Below are 16,994 nucleotides of genomic sequence, written 5' to 3' on the forward strand. Positions count from 1 at the left end.
ACATAAAGGTCGGGATCAGTAGTTCGTTGTCAGTTTTTGCAGATGACACAAAATTGGGCAGGGCAATAACTGCACAGCATGAGGCAGATATCCTACAGGATGACCTGGACAAAATAACAGAGTGGGCAACGACATGGCAAATGAGGTTTAATGTGGTGAAGTGTAAGGTTTTGCACTTGGGGACTAAAAACATAACAACACAATACACGTTAGGAGGGGAACCCTTGGGGGAATCAAAAATGGAAGAAAGATCTGGGAGTCTTGGTTGATGATAGATTAGGCAACAGCATGCAATGTCAAGCGGCAGCTGCCAAAGCCAGCAGAATATTAGTATGCATAAAGAAAGGGATGTATTCCAGAGATAAGACTATAATCCTTCCACTTTATAAAACTCTGGTCCGACCGCATCTGGAGTATTCTGTCCAGTTCTGGTCGCCAGTCCTCAGAAGGGATGTGTTGGAGCTGGAGAGAGTTCAGAGAAGGGCAACTAAACTAATTAGAGGATTGGAGGACCTTAATTATGAAGAGCGTCTGCAATCGCTCGATTTATTCTCCCTGGAGAAGAGACGCCTGAGGGGGGACATGATAGCAATTTATAAATATCTCAATGGGGATCTCAGCTTAGAAAAAAAGCTGTTCAGTCGAAGGGATTGCACAAGGACTCGAGGGCATACAATGCGATTAGAGGAGAAGCGTTTTAACCTCAGGCAACGAGGAGGGTTCTTTACTGTTAGGGCTACAAGATTGTGGAATTCTCTACCACTAGAGGTGGTTTCTGCGGGTATATGGTGGCTTTCAAAAGACTCTTAGACGTACATCTCAAGGATCAGGACATTCAGGGCTATGTGAGATGATTACAGCCGCACACACCTACACAGGTTGAACTGGATGGACTATTGTCTTTATTCAACCTCACCTACTATGTAACTATGTAACTATAAAAATGAATTTAAGTCCCGGTTCACACTACCGCGACTTGTCAGGCGACTTGGTTGCCCGACAAGTCGCGGTCCATTCAGTGCTATGGGAACCGTTCTAATAGGAGCGACTCAAGTCGCTCCGACTTAGAAAATAGTTCCTGTACTACTTTTCACAGAAGTCGGAGCGACTTGCATTGACTTCCATTATGTGAAGTCCGTGCAAGTCGCCCCGAAGTCGTGTCGCCATAGTGTGAACCGACTGTAAAAGGTTAAAAACTTGTAACAAGCACACTCACATGTCCATGGATCTGGGGCAATTGATCACAAGTAACATTTTTGGATATATAAAATTCATCTTAGGATCTTAGGATTGTATCCTAAAACATAAGGACCGTAGGAGTTCAGATTTTTTTTTATCCTTTAACCTCCCTAGCGGTATTCCCGAGTGTGACTCGGGGTAAGATTTTAGAGCAAAAAGCGGTAACCCCGAGTCACACTCGGGGTAGCGCTAGGAAGATTGCTGGATGCTGGAGGAGGTTTTACTTACCTTTTCTCCGGGATCCAGCGAAGACTGCTAGTGGTATGCGGCAGCGGAGCTCTCTCCCGATCCTCTGTGTGCCCCGGCTTCCGTCTCCGGCGACGTGACGTCCGCCGGGGGTGGAACCGGTGGCAAATTCGAATGTAAAACACACCAAACACACTGATTGTAACGCTGAGCGCTCCGGTCCCTGCTTCTGGACAGGAGCGCTCGCAGCGTTCGTTCCAGATTCGCTCACCTGTGCCCGCTCCGGCTCCCTCCTCCGCTCCCCGCTCACATGGTTCCCGGAGCGCGCGCCCCTGCACCATAGGGCGCGCGCGCGCAGGTCGTTTGAAATTTAAGGGGCCTGTTCACCAGTAATTGGTGCCTGGTCCAAACCTCCCTTCCTGTTTCCTGTGACCTGTTTCCTGTTTCCTGTGACCTGTTTCCTGTTTCCTGTGACCCGTTTCCTGTGACCTGTTTCCTGTGACCTGTTTCCTGTTTCCTGTTTCCTATATAAGTGACCTGCCCCTTCCAGCCATTGCCGGATCTTTGTTGCCTTGTTGCCTTAGTGAAAGCGTTATTTGTGTAATCCTTTGCCTGTTGCCGAACCCTTTGCTAACGACTATCGCCTCTGAACCTGTGCTGCCTGCCCTGACCTTTGCTACGTCTGACTACGCCTCTGCCTGTCCCTTTTGTACTACGCCTATATCAGCAGTCGGTGAGGTTGAGCCGCTACCAGAGGACACGACCTGGTAGTTACCGCCGCAGCAAGCCCATCCCGCCTTGCGGCGGGCTCTGGTGAAAACCAGTAACTACTTAGAACCGATCCTCCGGTACGGTCCACGCCAATCCCTCACTGACACAGCGGATCCACTCCCTGCATCGCTCCTGCTACCAGTCGGGACCCTGACAGTAAGATCCGGCCATGGATCCCGCTGATGTGCCTCTGCCTAGTATCGCAGACCTTACTACAGTTGTGGCCCAGCAGTCGCAGCAGATCGCTCAGCAAGGTCAACAGCTGGCACAGTTGACCGCCATGCTGCAGCAGCTTCTTCCAGCACAGCAGCAGCCGCCTCCACCGCCTGCATCTGCTTCACCACCGCAGCCTGTGGCCGCCGCCACTTCTAGAGTCCGTCTGTCCATGCCGGCCAAGTACGACGGTGATCCCAAGTTGTGCCGCGGATTCTTATCCCAATGCTCCCTTCACCTGGAGATGTCGGCTGACCAGTTCCCCTCGGAACGAGCCAAGGTGGCATTTGTCGTTAGCCTGCTTTCGGGGAAGGCCCTGGCCTGGGCTACACCACTTTGGGACCGCAACGATCCTGCCACTGCCAGTGTCCAGAGTTTCTTTGTGGAATTCCGGAGTGTTTTTGACGAGCCAGCCCGGGCTGCCTCAGCAGAGACTGCGTTATTGAACTTGTCCCAGGGGAGTTCCTCTGTCGGAGACTATGCTATCCGTTTCCGCACCCTGGCTTCGGAACTCTCCTGGAATAACGAGGCGCTCTGTGCTACCTTTAAGAAAGGCTTGTCCAGCGCCATAAAGGACGTCCTGGCCGCACGAGAAGTCCCTACCAACCTGAGTGACCTCATCCATTTGGCCACCAGGATTGACCTGCGTTTTGCTGAGCGACGAGAGGAACTGCTACAGGAAAAGGGAAGTGCTCGTCCCAGACGCTTTCCTCGTCTGGCGCCTATCTTCCAGCCTCCACCGCAACCCTCTTCTGGGCCTCCCGCCGAGGAAGCCATGCAGGTGGATCGGTCTCGCCTGACCACGCAAGAAAGGAACCGCCGTAGAGACGAGAACCTCTGTTTGTACTGTGCCAGTACTGAGCACTTTCTAAAGGACTGTCCTCTCCGTCCACCGCGTCAGGGAAACGCTCGCACCTAGTCAACGTGGGAGAGGCGTTGCTAGGTGTGAATACCTCCTCTCCGCGCATTACGGTACCCGTGCGGATTTCGGTGTCCGCCAAGATCTCCTTTGCTGCCTCTGCCTTTCTGGATTCCGGTTCAGCCGGTAACTTCATCGACGCCTCGCTGGTGAACAAGTTCCACATCCCTGTGGTTCGTTTACTGAAGCCCATCTTCATCTCCACAGTTAATGGAGAGAGACTCGACAGTATGGTGCAGTTCCGTACAGAACCCCTCCAGATGGACATCGGAGTCCTGCATTCTGAGCGATTGGAGTTTTTTGTGTTACCCCATTGCACCTCAGAACTCCTCTTGGGTCTGCCCTGGCTCCAGCGCCATTGTCCCGTTCTGGATTGGACCTCCGGAGAGGTTCGAAGCTGGGGTTCGGCTTGTTTCGGCAGATGTCTCAAGTCGGTACGAGTCAAGTCTGCACCTGTTATTTCTCCTCCTCCCGGTCTGCCTGAACCATATGCGGATTTTCCAGACGTTTTTTGCAAGAAACAGGCGGAGGTGTTGCCTCCACATAGGCCATATGACTGCCCCATTGACTTGCAACCTGGCACTACGCCGCCTAGGGGAAGAATCTATCCTCTCTCCCCTCCAGAGACTCTAGCCATGTCAGAGTATATCCAGGAGAACCTGCAGAGAGGGTTTATCAGGAAATCCTCTTCTCCTGCCGGAGCAGGATTCTTCTTTGTTGCGAAGAAGGACGGTACCCTTAGGCCTTGCATAGACTTTCGGGGTCTCAACAGCATTACTGTAAAGAACCGTTACCCTCTTCCCCTGATTACGGAACTCTTTGACCGGTTACAAGGCGCCAAGTACTTCACCAAGTTGGATCTCAGAGGGGCCTATAACCTTATTCGCATCAGAGAGGGTGACGAGTGGAAGACGGCTTTTAACACCCGAGACGGGCATTTTGAGTACTTAGTCATGCCTTTCGGGCTCTGTAACGCTCCAGCGGTCTTCCAGGAGTTCGTTAACGACATTTTCCGAGACCTGCTCTATACCTGTGTCGTGGTCTATTTGGATGACATCCTCATCTTCTCTACTAACTTGGATCAACACCGTGCTCATGTCCGCTTAGTACTCTCCCGTCTCAGAAAGAACCGTCTCTACGCTAAATTTGAAAAGTGTTTGTTCGACCGTACCAGCCTTCCCTTCCTGGGCTACATCATTTCTGCCAAGGGACTACAAATGGATCCTGCCAAACTGTCTGCCATCCTGGACTGGCCTCGTCCCTCTGGCCTTAAGGCCATCCAGCGATTCCTCGGATTCGCAAACTATTATAGACAGTTCATCCCGCATTACTCCACCCTTGTGGCACCAATTGTAGCCCTAACCAAGAAGGGGGCTAACCCGAAATCTTGGCCGCCCCAGGCCGAGAAGGCCTTCAGCGCTCTTAAGTCTGCCTTTGCCACCGCCCCAGTTCTGTCCAGACCGGATCCTACTAAGCCGTTCTACCTGGAAGTAGACGCTTCCTCTGTTGGTGCTGGTGCTTTGCTCATGCAAAAGACTACGAGAGGCAAGTCGGTTACTTGCGGGTTTTTCTCTAAGACTTTCTCTCCCGCTGAAAGAAATTATTCTATTGGGGATAGAGAATTACTCGCCATCAAGCTGGCCTTGGAAGAGTGGCGGCATTTACTGGAAGGATCGGTACATCCCGTGAACATCTACACGGATCATAAAAATTTATCTTACCTCCAGTCTGCTCAGAGACTAAATCCCCGCCAAGCTCGCTGGTCTCTATTTTTTGCCAGATTTAACTTTCGGATCCACTTTCGTCCAGCGAGCAAGAACCTCAGGGCCGATGCCCTCTCTCGTTCGTCTGATGTCACAGGAGAGGAAGTCAAGCCACAGCACATTGTGCCCCCGGAATGTCTGGTCACCGTGGCACCTATAGACTTGCGTAACCTCCCTCCCGGAAAGACCTATGTTTCTCCCCGTCTTCGCCTAAAGGTTCTTAAGTGGGGACATTCTTCTCTTCTCGCAGGACATCCTGGCGTCCGAAAGACTCTACAACTTATCTCCAGGAGATATTGGTGGCCATCCTTGGAGAAGGACATCTCTGAATTTGTACAGTCCTGCTCTGTATGTGCCAGAGACAAAACCCCTCGCCAAAGACCCGCCGGCTTTCTCCAGCCACTTCCCATACCAGAGACCCTTTGGTCCAATATCGCGATGGACTTTGTTACAGACCTACCACCATCTCACGGAAAAACGATAATTTGGGTCGTCGTAGATCGTTTCTCGAAGATGGCGCACTTCATCCCGTTGCCAGCCTTACCATCCGCACCTCAGTTGGCCAAGCATTTCCTCCGACACATCTTCCGGTTACACGGCCTGCCTTCACATATTGTCTCCGATAGAGGAGTCCAGTTTGTGTCCAAGTTCTGGAGGGCTCTCTGTGGACGGCTTAAAATCAAGCTGGATTTCTCTTCTTCATACCACCCCCAAACCAACGGACAAGTAGAGCGGGTCAATCAAATCTTGGGCGACTACCTTCGCCACTTCGTTTCCTCCCGTCAAGACGATTGGGTCGACCTCCTCCCATGGGCAGAGTTCTCCTATAACCACAAAGACTCTTCCGCCACCAACAAGTCTCCCTTCTTCGTGGTTTACGGTCGTCATCCTCTGCCTCCTCTGCCGTTATCCTCCTCCTCCGGTGTACCTGCAGTGGATGACCTGGTGCAAGACTTTTCTGCCATCTGGCGTGAGACGCGCCTGTCCCTCTTACAGGCCTCATCCCGCATGAAAATCCAAGCGGACAAGAAACGTCGGTCTCCTCCTGTCCTGGTTCCCGGGGACAGAGTTTGGCTCTCCTCCAAGTACGTCCGCTTCAGGGTTCCTAGTTACAAGCTTGGTCCTCGTTATTTGGGACCCTACAAGGTCAAGAAGAGGATCAATCCTGTGTGTTACCAACTCCATCTCCCTCCCTCCCTTAAAATTCCCAACTGTTTTCATGTCTCCCTCCTCAAGCCTGCGGTCTTTAATCGCTTTTCCCCCAAGAATCTTCCTCCCACGCCTGTATCCGGTACCTCGGATGTCTTCTCCGTTCAGGAGATATTGGCCTCTAAATTGGTCAGGGGGAGAAGATATTTTTTGGTGGACTGGGAGGGCTGCGGTCCTGAAGAGAGATCCTGGGAGCCAGAGGAGAATATCTTGGACCGTAACCTCATCCTCAGATTTCTGGGTACCAAAAAGAGGGGGAGACCAAAGGGGGGGGGGTACTGTAACGCTTAGCGCTCCGGTCCCTGCTTCTGGACAGGAGCGCTCGCAGCATTCGTTCCAGATTCGCTCACCTGTGCCCGCTCCGGCTCCCTCCTCCGCTCCCCGCTCACATGGTTCCCGGAGCGCGCGCCCCTGCACCATAGGGCGCGCGCGCGCAGGTCGTTTGAAATTTAAGGGGCCTGTTCACCAGTAATTGGTGCCTGGTCCAAACCTCCCTTCCTGTTTCCTGTGACCTGTTTCCTGTTTCCTGTGACCTGTGACCTGTTTCCTGTTTCCTGTGACCCGTTTCCTGTGACCTGTTTCCTGTGACCTGTTTCCTGTTTCCTGTTTCCTATATAAGTGACCTGCCCCTTCCAGCCATTGCCGGATCTTTGTTGCCTTGTTGCCTTAGTGAAAGCGTTTTTTGTGTAATCCTTTGCCTGTTGCCGAACCCTTTGCTAACGACTATCGCCTCTGAACCTGTGCTGCCTGCCCTGACCTTTGCTACATCTGACTACGCCTCTGCCTGTCCCTTTTGTACTACGCCTATATCAGCAGTCGGTGAGGTTGAGCCGCTACCAGAGGACACGACCTGGTAGTTACCGCCGCAGCAAGCCCATCCCGCCTTGCGGCGGGCTCTGGTGAAAACCAGTAACTACTTAGAACCGATCCTCCGGTACGGTCCACGCCAATCCCTCACTGACACAGCGGATCCACTCCCTGCATCGCTCCTGCTACCAGTCCGGACCCTGACACTGATACAGTTCAAAATAAAAAAAAAATCACATTTTCTCTTATGTCCTCCGACAGTCGCCGCCTCTTCATATTCGTCACATATGGGGTATTAGACTTTGCTCCGAAGGAGTAGCTAGGCAACAGAATATGTTAACAATAAAGCTTTTAACATATCCCACCCTCAAGGGGTGGTCCCCTCAGTCAATACCCTCCTACTTCCTGCAACCATATCTCAGTTTTAATGTCTAGCTTGTCAGGAGTGGCTGGCTCTCTCTGTGCTGGGACTTTCTGTCCCAGACTCTTTCTTCTTTTTAAAAATTTTTGTTTGAGTTTTCTCTCTACCTTTACTTAGCTGTTATTTTGTCAGCGTTAGTTAGTTCTTCTGATGAAGAGGATCATGCGGACTGGGTCTCGGGCTGATCCCCCTGGTCGCAGGTCGTGGGTCAGTGGCTTCCCAGTCTGCCATCGAGCGTTCAGCCAGGTAACGCTCCTGGCACAGTGAACGACCCATCCCTGTTTGGTGCAGGGATGATTGGTGAGGTGGCTACCTCACTGGACGCTGTGCGGTTTCTTAACCCCCATTGTGTGCGTCTTGAATGCGACTCTCCCTGCCTCATGTGCAGCGGCTTGTTCGCCTGTGCGGGTCCCCCACGCAATGTGAGGTAAGTGTATTTATGTGGGGACCTGTCTGTCTGGGGGGGTGTCAGTCTGGGACTGTGTAACCTGCCTCTATTCACACTGCTTGTCTCCCTATCTCTCGGCTGCATGCTGTGGGCTGCAGGGGGGGGGGGGGGAGCTGTATGACACTGTGTGTGTCAGACTGGTCAGTGTGAGAAGCTGTGTGCTGTGGGGCATGTTTTTTTGGCATGTTTGGGCATATACAGCGATCGCTGCGGCGATCTGACATGTATTCTGATTTTGGAATGTAATGTGTGTTTTAATGCACTGTGGAGCGGCGGTTTCGGCGCCAAACGACGCCATTTTGCCTACACTCGCTCCGGCCGCATGTTTTACATGCATGGCGGCCATTTTCTTGTAGCCTCCATAGGCTTACATAGAGCGCCCTGGCAGCATCACTTCCTCTTTCCAGGAACACCGATCGAGGCAGCAGCAGCGGCGAGGGTCTCCTCAGGTTTTATCCTTCTGTTCTTGCTATCCATTGCCTGTGTTCAGTTTGCATATTCCCTGTGGGGGTCTTATTGTGCTTGAGTGTGGTGCGGTGGACTGCGCTTGCCGCGCTTGCTTAAAAGGGGCAGTTAACCCTTTGTTGTCTGGCATTACAGGGGCAATGGATTCTCAGGAGGGCAAATTTCCTACAGCATTGGTGGAAAGCCAGGGGACCGCTGTTTCCCCCCCAGGGGGGGATTTAGCCACTATTGTGGCTGGCCTTGCTGCTCAGGTGCAGATGCTGGTGGCTGCTCAATCTACTAAAAGGCACAGAGTTGCTCTTTCCTCTGATTCTGAGGGTGAAGGTGATGGGGCTGTTATGGCGGGGGCCTCCTTATCGGGGTCCCGCTCCTCTCTTGATCTAGTGGGGTCTGAGGTGGAGGCTGAAGTTGAGGGGGTTGATAATTCTCCCCCTGGCTCGCCTGAAGAGCTTGCAATCATGGATGAGTTGATTGCTTCCATAAAGCAAACGCTGCGTTTGCAGGACGAAGTGTGTCCCCCCGCTGCCTTGGCGGCTTATGGGACGCAGAGAAAACGCAGGACTCCGCAGGTTTTTCCCTGCAATGATGATTTTCAGCGCGCTGTTAAGGATCAATGGCGCAATCTGCGCAAACCTTTTGCGGTACCAAGTAGATTCAAGCTGCGTTATCCTTTTTCGCCTTCCACTGATGAAAGGTGGTGTGTGCCTCCCCCAGTGGATCACGCAATTGCGGTTTTGAACAAAGCCACTGCGATTCCTGCAGAGGATTCCCCTGTGTTCCGTGATGCCACGGATAGGAGACTGGAGTCTCTTGCCCGTCATACTTATTCTGTTACGGGTTCTATGCTTAAGGCTCTGTTTGCTTCTCTCATGGCGGCCCAGGCGATCGCAAGTTGGACGCAGATGCTTAGGCGCGTCCTAGTGGCCGACTCGGCCTCGCCGGCGACCCTGGATATGGTGGATCAAATCCACCAGGGTGTCATGTATCTGTGTGATCTGGACCTGGTTCCGTTGGCTGCACGTGTGCACAGCGTGGCGGTGTTGTCTCGCCGCCTGGTTTGGTTAAAATGTTGGTCGGTGGACCAATCTTCACGTAAGACCTTAGCCAATCTACCTTATGATGGGTCTCGCCTTTTTGGGGAGTCCCTGGATGTGCTGATTAAGGGGATCACCGGGGGTAAGAGCACTCTCTTGCCCCATTTCCCCAAGGCTAAGGGGGCTTCTGGGAAGAAGCATGCTAATTTTTGGCCCCCTCAGGGGTCCTTTCGTGCCTTTCGGCCGCACTACAAGGGCAAACCGTTCAAAGGTCAAGGCTCTCAGAGGAAGCCCTGGTCTGGTAAACAGAAGTCCGGCCAATCCGGATCTGCAGCCCATAACAGTTCGGCCTGAAGGGGCGCCCTCACCCAGTTTTGGGGTGGGGGGACGCTTGCTCGGTTTTCTTCAGCCCTGGTTGGCCCGTGTGCGGGACAGATGGGTTCAGGAAATCGTTCGATCTGGTTACAAGATCGAGTTTCTCTCTCGGCCGGAGAGCAGATTTTTTCCCTCAAATCTTCAACTGTCTCCAGAGCGCTTGCGGGACCTGCACCTGGCGGTGCGGGACCTGAGGGCTCAGGGAGTGGTGGTTCCGGTGCCTCATCGGGACAGGTTTCGGGGGTTTTATTCCAATCTGTTCACCGTGCCCAGAAAGGAGGGCAAGGTTCGTCCAATTCTGGACTTGAAGGCTCTGAACCGCTCTGTGCGGGTTCGCAAGTTCCGCATGGAATCCCTGCGGTCGGTGGTGGCTGCCCTGGTTCCGGGGGAATTCATGGCCTCCATCGATTTGAAGGATGCGTATCTTCACATCCCCATTTTCGAGGGTCACCAGAGATACCTTCGATTTGCCATTGCGGAGGATCACTACCAGTTCGTGGCGTTGCCCTTTGGTCTCGCCTCGGCTCCGCGGGTCTTCACCAAGGTGCTTGCACCGGTTCTGGCATTATTGAGGGCCCAGGGCGTCTCTGTCCTGGGGTATCTGGACGACATTCTGGTTCGGTCTGCGACCAGCCAGGGTCTGGAGAAGGACCTGTCTGTCACGATGCAAACTCTGCAGGAGTTTGGTTGGACGATAAATTTTCCAAAGTCGACACTGAGTCCGTCGGTTCGTCTTCCCTATCTGGGAATGATTCTGGACTCGGTGCAGGCGGAGGTCTTCCTGCCGGAAGACAAACTCAGGACTCTTCAGGAGGAAGTCAGGTCCCTCAGGGACGTTCCGCACTCGTCTCTGCGGACGTGTATGAGATGTCTGGGATTGATGGTCTCGGCCTTCGAGGCGATTCCATTCGCCCAGTTTCACACGCGAGGTCTCCAAGCGGAGATCCTGTCCAGGTGGGACGGGCGACCTCAATCTCTGGATCTTCAAATCTCGTTGAGTCATCGCACCAGAGGAAACCTTCTGTGGTGGCTCCAGTCCCCGTTGGTGTCCGGGGGCAAGTCGTTTCGTCCGATCTCGTGGACGGTAATCACCACGGATGCCAGCCTGTCGGGCTGGGGTGGAGTTCTGGGCGTTCTGTCCGCCCAGGGGACTTGGTCGGAGGGGGAGTCTTCCCTTCCGATCAACATTCTGGAATTGCGTGCGATAAGTCTCTGTCTTCATCGCTGGACGGACCGGTTGCAGGGCTGCCCGGTTCGGGTGCAGACGGACAATGCCACGGCGGTGGCCTACATCAACCACCAAGGGGGCACCAGGAGTGCCCGAGCGGCTCGAGAAGTGGCCGACATTCTGTCTTGGGCCGAGACTCATGTCCCGGCGATAACGGCGGTTCACATTCCGGGGGTGGAGAACTGGCAGGCGGACTATCTGAGTCGCCAGACCCTGGATCAGGGGGAATGGTCTCTCCACCCGGCTGTCTTCCAGATGTTGTGCGCGAAGTGGGGTCTTCCAGATGTGGACCTGTTCGCGTCTCGTCTCAACAACAAGGTGAAGAGGTTCGTGGCAAGGACGCGCGACCCTCGGGCAGACGCGTCGGACGCGTTAGTGGCCCCGTGGCATCAGTACAGGCTGATGTACGCGTTTCCACCGATTCAGTTGCTGTACAGGTTCCTTCGCAGGTTACACTCGGAACGCAGCACGGTGATTCTTGTGGCACCGGACTGGCCTCGCCGGTCGTGGTACGTAGACCTCGTGAATCTGGCGGTCGACGCCCCGTGTCGTCTGCCTCTTCGAGACGATCTACTGTCTCAAGGACCGATATTCCATCCTGCTTTACAGTCCCTGGCTTTGACGGCCTGGCTGTTGAGACCGAGGTCCTGAAGGAGAGGGGTCTCTCTCCAGAGGTCGTTCATACTTTAATCAACGCGAGGAAGTCTTCCTCAGGGAAGGTTTATTACCGTACTTGGAAGGCCTATTTTGCCTGGTGTGAGTCCAGGGGGTTTTCACCCCGCACGTACTCGGTTTCCCGTGTGCTGTCTTTCCTTCAAACGGGTGTTGATCAGCGTTTGGCGCTGGCTACGATAAAGGGTCAGGTGTCTGCACTGGCCGTTCTGTTTCAACGTCCCGTGGCTTCCAACTCCTTGGTTGGCACCTTTGTTCAGGGTGTGCGGCATCTGGTCCCCCCTAGGCGGGATCCTCTGCCCCCTTGGGACTTGAATCTCGTTCTATCTGTGTTACAACGTGCTCCTTTTGAACAGATCAGGGAGATCTCGTTGTCTATGTTGTCCAAAAAGGTCGCCTTTTTGGTGGCGATCACTTCGGCTCGCAGAGTGTCGGAGCTGGCGGCTTTGTCCTGCAAGTCTCCGTACCTGGTTATTCATTTGGATAAGGTGGTCTTGCGACCTAATCCTTCGTTTCTTCCGAAACGAGTTTCGGAATTCCATCTTAATGAGGATATTGTCTTGCCTTCGTTGTGCGCGAAGCCGAAACATCCAAAGGAGGTGAGATTGCATTCTCTGGATGTTGTTCGGGCGATAAGGGTTTACCTTAAATCGACTGAGTCTTTTCGAAAGACGGACTCCTTGTTTGTTCTTCCAGAGGGTCCTCGGAAGGGCATGGCGGCTTCGGCCTCTACCATCGCCAAATGGATCAGGCAGACCATTGAACAGGCCTATGCTTTGCAGGGGAAGGTTCCCCCTGTGCCTGTGAAGGCGCACTCTACTAGATCTCTGAGTACGTCTTGGGCCTGTCGTCATGGGGCTTCTGTAGCCCAGGTGTGTAAGGCGGCGACTTGGTCGACCGTGCACACTTTCACAAAATTCTACAAAGTAGATGTTCAGGCATCGGCGGATGCTTCCTTTGGCCGCAAGGTTCTTAGTGCGGCTGTTCCCTAGGGTCCCTTGTTGGGGACTCCTGGCTGTTGGGATAAGTTTTTGTATCCCCTGGTTTTTTGTCTTTTCCTGGGTTGTTGCTCCTGTTGAGCACTTGTTTTTTGCTGTTGCCCAGCTGGTTTCCTTCCTTTGGTAAGGTTCCTTTCTTTGATGCGGAGACTGCGTTGCCTTTCGGCGCGGATGCGTTTCCCACCCCTCATGTTTGCACTGCTTTGGGACGTCCCCATATGTGACGAATATGAAGAGGCGGCGACTGTCGGAGGACGTAAGAGAAAACGGAATTTTTGTAAAATCTTACCTGTAAAATTCCTTTCTCTGAGTCCTCCGACAGTCGCCGCCCCCGCCCCTCTTTTGGGGTTTGGTTGTATACTCTACTGCTATTCCACTAAAACTGAGATATGGTTGCAGGAAGTAGGAGGGTATTGACTGAGGGGACCACCCCTTGAGGGTGGGATATGTTAAAAGCTTTATTGTTAACATATTCTGTTGCCTAGCTACTCCTTCGGAGCAAAGTCTAATACCCCATATGTGACGAATATGAAGAGGCGGCGACTGTCGGAGGACTCAGAGAAAGGAATTTTACAGGTAAGATTTTACAAAAATTCCGTTATATTGCCCCCCAGTGCCCTTTCCTGCAGTTTTACTGTACTTTTTATGTAAATATATGTATATATATATATATACAGTGGGTACGGAAAGTATTCAGACCCCCTTAAATATTTCACTCTTTGTTATATTGCAGCCATTTGCTAAAATCATTTAGGTTCATTCTTCTTCCTCATGAATGTACACATAGCACCCCATACTGACAGAAAAACAAAGAATTGTTGACATTGTTGCAGATTTATTAAAAAAGAAATACTGAAATATCACATGGTCCTAAGTATTCAGACCCTTTGCTCAGTATTTAGTAGAAGCCCCCTTTTGATCTAATACAGCCAGGAGTCTTTTTGGGAAAGATGCAACAAGTCTTTCACACCTGGATTTGGGGATCCTCTGCCATTCCTCCTTGCAGATCCTCTCCAGTTCTGTCAGGTTGGATGGTAAACGTTGGTGGACAGCCATTTTTAGGTCTCTCCAGAGATGCTCAATTGGGTTTAAGTCAGGGCTCTGGCTGGGCCATTCAAGAACAGTCACGGAGTTGTTGTGAAGCCACTCCTTCGTTATTTTAGCTGTGTGCTTAGGGTCATTGTCTTGTTGGAAGGTAAACCTTCGGCCCAGTCTGAGGTCCAGAGCACTCTGGAGAAGGTTTTTGTCCAGAATATCCCTGTACTTGGCTGCATTCATCTTTCCCTCAATTGCAACCAGTCGTCCTGTCCCTGCAGCTGAAAAACACCCCCACAGCATGATGCTGCCACCACCATGCTTCACTGTTGGGACTGTATTGGACAGGTGATGAGCAGTGCCTGGTTTTCTCCACACATACCGCTTAGAATTAAGGCCAAAAAGTTCTATTTTGGTCTCATCAGACCAGAGAATCTTATTTTTCACCATCTTGGAGTCCTTCAGGTGTTTTTTAGCAAACTCCATGCGGGCTTTCATGTGTCTTACACTGAGGGGAGGCTTCCGTCGGGCCACTCTGCCATAAAGCCCCGACTGGTGGAGGGCTGCAGTGATGGTTGACTTTCTACAACTTTCTCCCATCTCCTGACTGCATCTCTGGAGCTCAGCCACAATGATCTTTGGGTTCTTCTTTACCTCTCTCACCAAGGCTCTTCTCCCCCGATAGCTCAGTTTGGCCGGACGGCCAGCTCTAGGAAGGGTTCTGGTCGTCCCAAACGTCTTCCATTTGAGGATTATGGAGGCCACTGTGCTCTTAGGAACCTTAAGTGCAGCAGAAATCTTTTTGTAATCTTGGCCAGATCTGCGCCTTGCCACAATTCTGTCTCTGAGCTCTTCAGGCAGTTCCTTTGACCTCATGATTCTCATTTGCTCTGACATGCATTGTGATCTGGAAGGTCTTATATAGACAGGTGTGTGGCTTTCCTAATCAAGTCCAATCAGTATAATCAAACACAGCTGGACTCAAATGAAGGTGTAGAACCATCTCAAGGATGATCAGAAGAAATGGAAAGCACCTGAATTAAATATATATATATATTTCAGTTTTTCTTTTTTAATAAATCTGCAACAATGTCAACAATTCTGTGTTTTTCTGTCAGTATGGGGTGCTATGTGTACATTCATGAGGAAGAAGAATGAACCTAAATGATTTTAGCAAATGGCTGCAATATAACAAAGAGTGAAAAATTTAAGGGGGTCTGAATACTTTCCGTACCCACTGTATATATATATACATAATTCTTGTGAATGAGCAGCCCAAACCAACTGTATACATATTATATATATATATATACGTATATATATACATAATATATGTACACATACATATATATATATATATATATATATATATATATATATATATATATATATATATAATAAATGTATACAGTTGGTTTGGGCTGCTCATTCACAAGAATTACATGCAAAATAATGGTACAGCTTTCAGCACCTAAAATCCAAAAGAATCATACCGCCAGGGAGGTTAATCGCTGTTGGCATCAGGAAACTGGTCAGGAACAAGGCTCAGCAGCTTCAGGTTTTGGGGGCTCCTCCTACACATTCTCAACGACAGTCACACATTTATCAAATGCATGAAACAACGTCATTTTGAGGTCACGTGTGCACACACACACACGCATGCACACACACACACGCGCGCACACACACACGCACATACACGCATGCACACACACAGTTACAGCGATCTATGTGTGTTTCTCTTAACCTGCCAAAATTCGTTTTTAAAAAATCACACAATTTACCAGTCCAGAGTAAAACCTTTTACAGATAATGGCCGGCAAAACTTCCCAAGATACATTTTTTTTAAAAAAAGAAAGTATTTTTCAAATTATAATATATTTATATTATTATTTGTTTTTTTATTATTTTATTTCAATTTTTTTGTATTTATTATGACTTTTGTATAGAGGGTGGCCCTTTACATCAGAGTGCCCAGGACAGTTTTCCCCTTTTGCCCCCTCTTAAAGCAGGCACTGCATGTGTGTTTACTTTATTATTATTTTTTTTCATTCTGTAGGTGCTCAACAAAGGTCAGATCATGGAAATGAAGTCCATAGAGAAAAGTGAATTCATGGTGTTTAATGTTGCTGTTTCAACCAAACTGATCCCCTCCTTTCGCATTATCGCCTACTACTACCTGGACTCTGAGACTGTAGCCAACTCAGTGTGGATAGACGTCAGCGATGTCTGTGAAGGAAAGGTAATTCTGCTTATGTCAGGATGGTCAATGGTGGCCTTAACTGTTATAACATAGAAACATAAAAGACAGGTACATATATATATGTAGCACTGCCCCCTAGGGAGCTGCTGAAAATGGATTCCCCTGGGTTACCCATAGCAACAGTCTGTAAAATCTTAGTACTTTAACCGGTTGCCGACCGCCGCACGACTATATACTGCGGCGGTCAGCCCCGGCCAGGCAGAGTGACGTAGGGGTACGTCACTCGCCTGTCACTGACTTGTGAGCCAATTGCGGGCGCGTTCACTGACAAGTCGATCGCTCCGGTGAAGGGAGAAAGTCAGGCGGCTTATGTAAACAAGCCGCCTGTCATTCTCCCTGGTGTAAAAATGAAGATCAGACGGTTCTACTACGTAGGACCATTGATCTTTGTTTTTACACCAATAGCCATGTCCCTTTACAGTTAGAATCACGCCCCTAGGACACACTTAACCCCTCCCTCTCCAATACAGTTAACCCCTTCCCTGCCAGTGTCATTTTTGCAGTAACAGTGCATATGTATAGCACTGATTACTGTAGTAATGTCACTGGTAACCCCAAAAGTGTCAAAAATGTCAGTCAAGGGTCCGATCTGTCCGCCGCAATGTCGCAGTCCCGCAAAAAAAATCGCAGATCGCCGCCATTGCTCGTTAAAAAAAAAAAAACACCAAAAATGACAAAAATCTTTCCCTTTGTTAGTAAACGCGATAACATTTGCGTAAACCAATCAAAATACGCTTTTTGCGATTTTTTTTTACCAAACATAGGTAGCAGAAAACAAATTGGCCGAAAATGTTAAAAAATTTAGATTTTTACATTTTTGGGGGGGGGGAATTTCATATAAAAAAATGTGAAAAATATTGTTATTTTTGCAAAATTGACGCTCTTTTTTTGTTTATAGCGCATGATCAAAAAATCGCACAGGTGATCAAATACCACCAAAAGAAAGCT

General features: G+C 50.6%; 1 protein-coding gene across 1 annotated transcript in view; it reads left to right on the forward strand.

Moving 5' to 3' along the window:
- The window catches only part of LOC309560274 (complement C4-B-like), a 249,941-nt gene that overhangs the window by 79,347 nt on the left and 153,600 nt on the right, over positions 1 to 16,994 (forward strand). The window contains exon 13 of the mRNA XM_082263867.1: positions 15,843 to 16,025. Within this exon, the coding sequence (XP_082119993.1) occupies positions 15,843 to 16,025 (183 nt within the window). The remainder of the gene's footprint in view (positions 1 to 15,842; positions 16,026 to 16,994) is intronic.

Source organism: Pelophylax lessonae, assembly GCF_965119305.1.
Source record: "Pelophylax lessonae genome assembly, chromosome: 7".
NCBI lineage: Eukaryota > Metazoa > Chordata > Amphibia > Anura > Ranidae > Pelophylax > Pelophylax lessonae.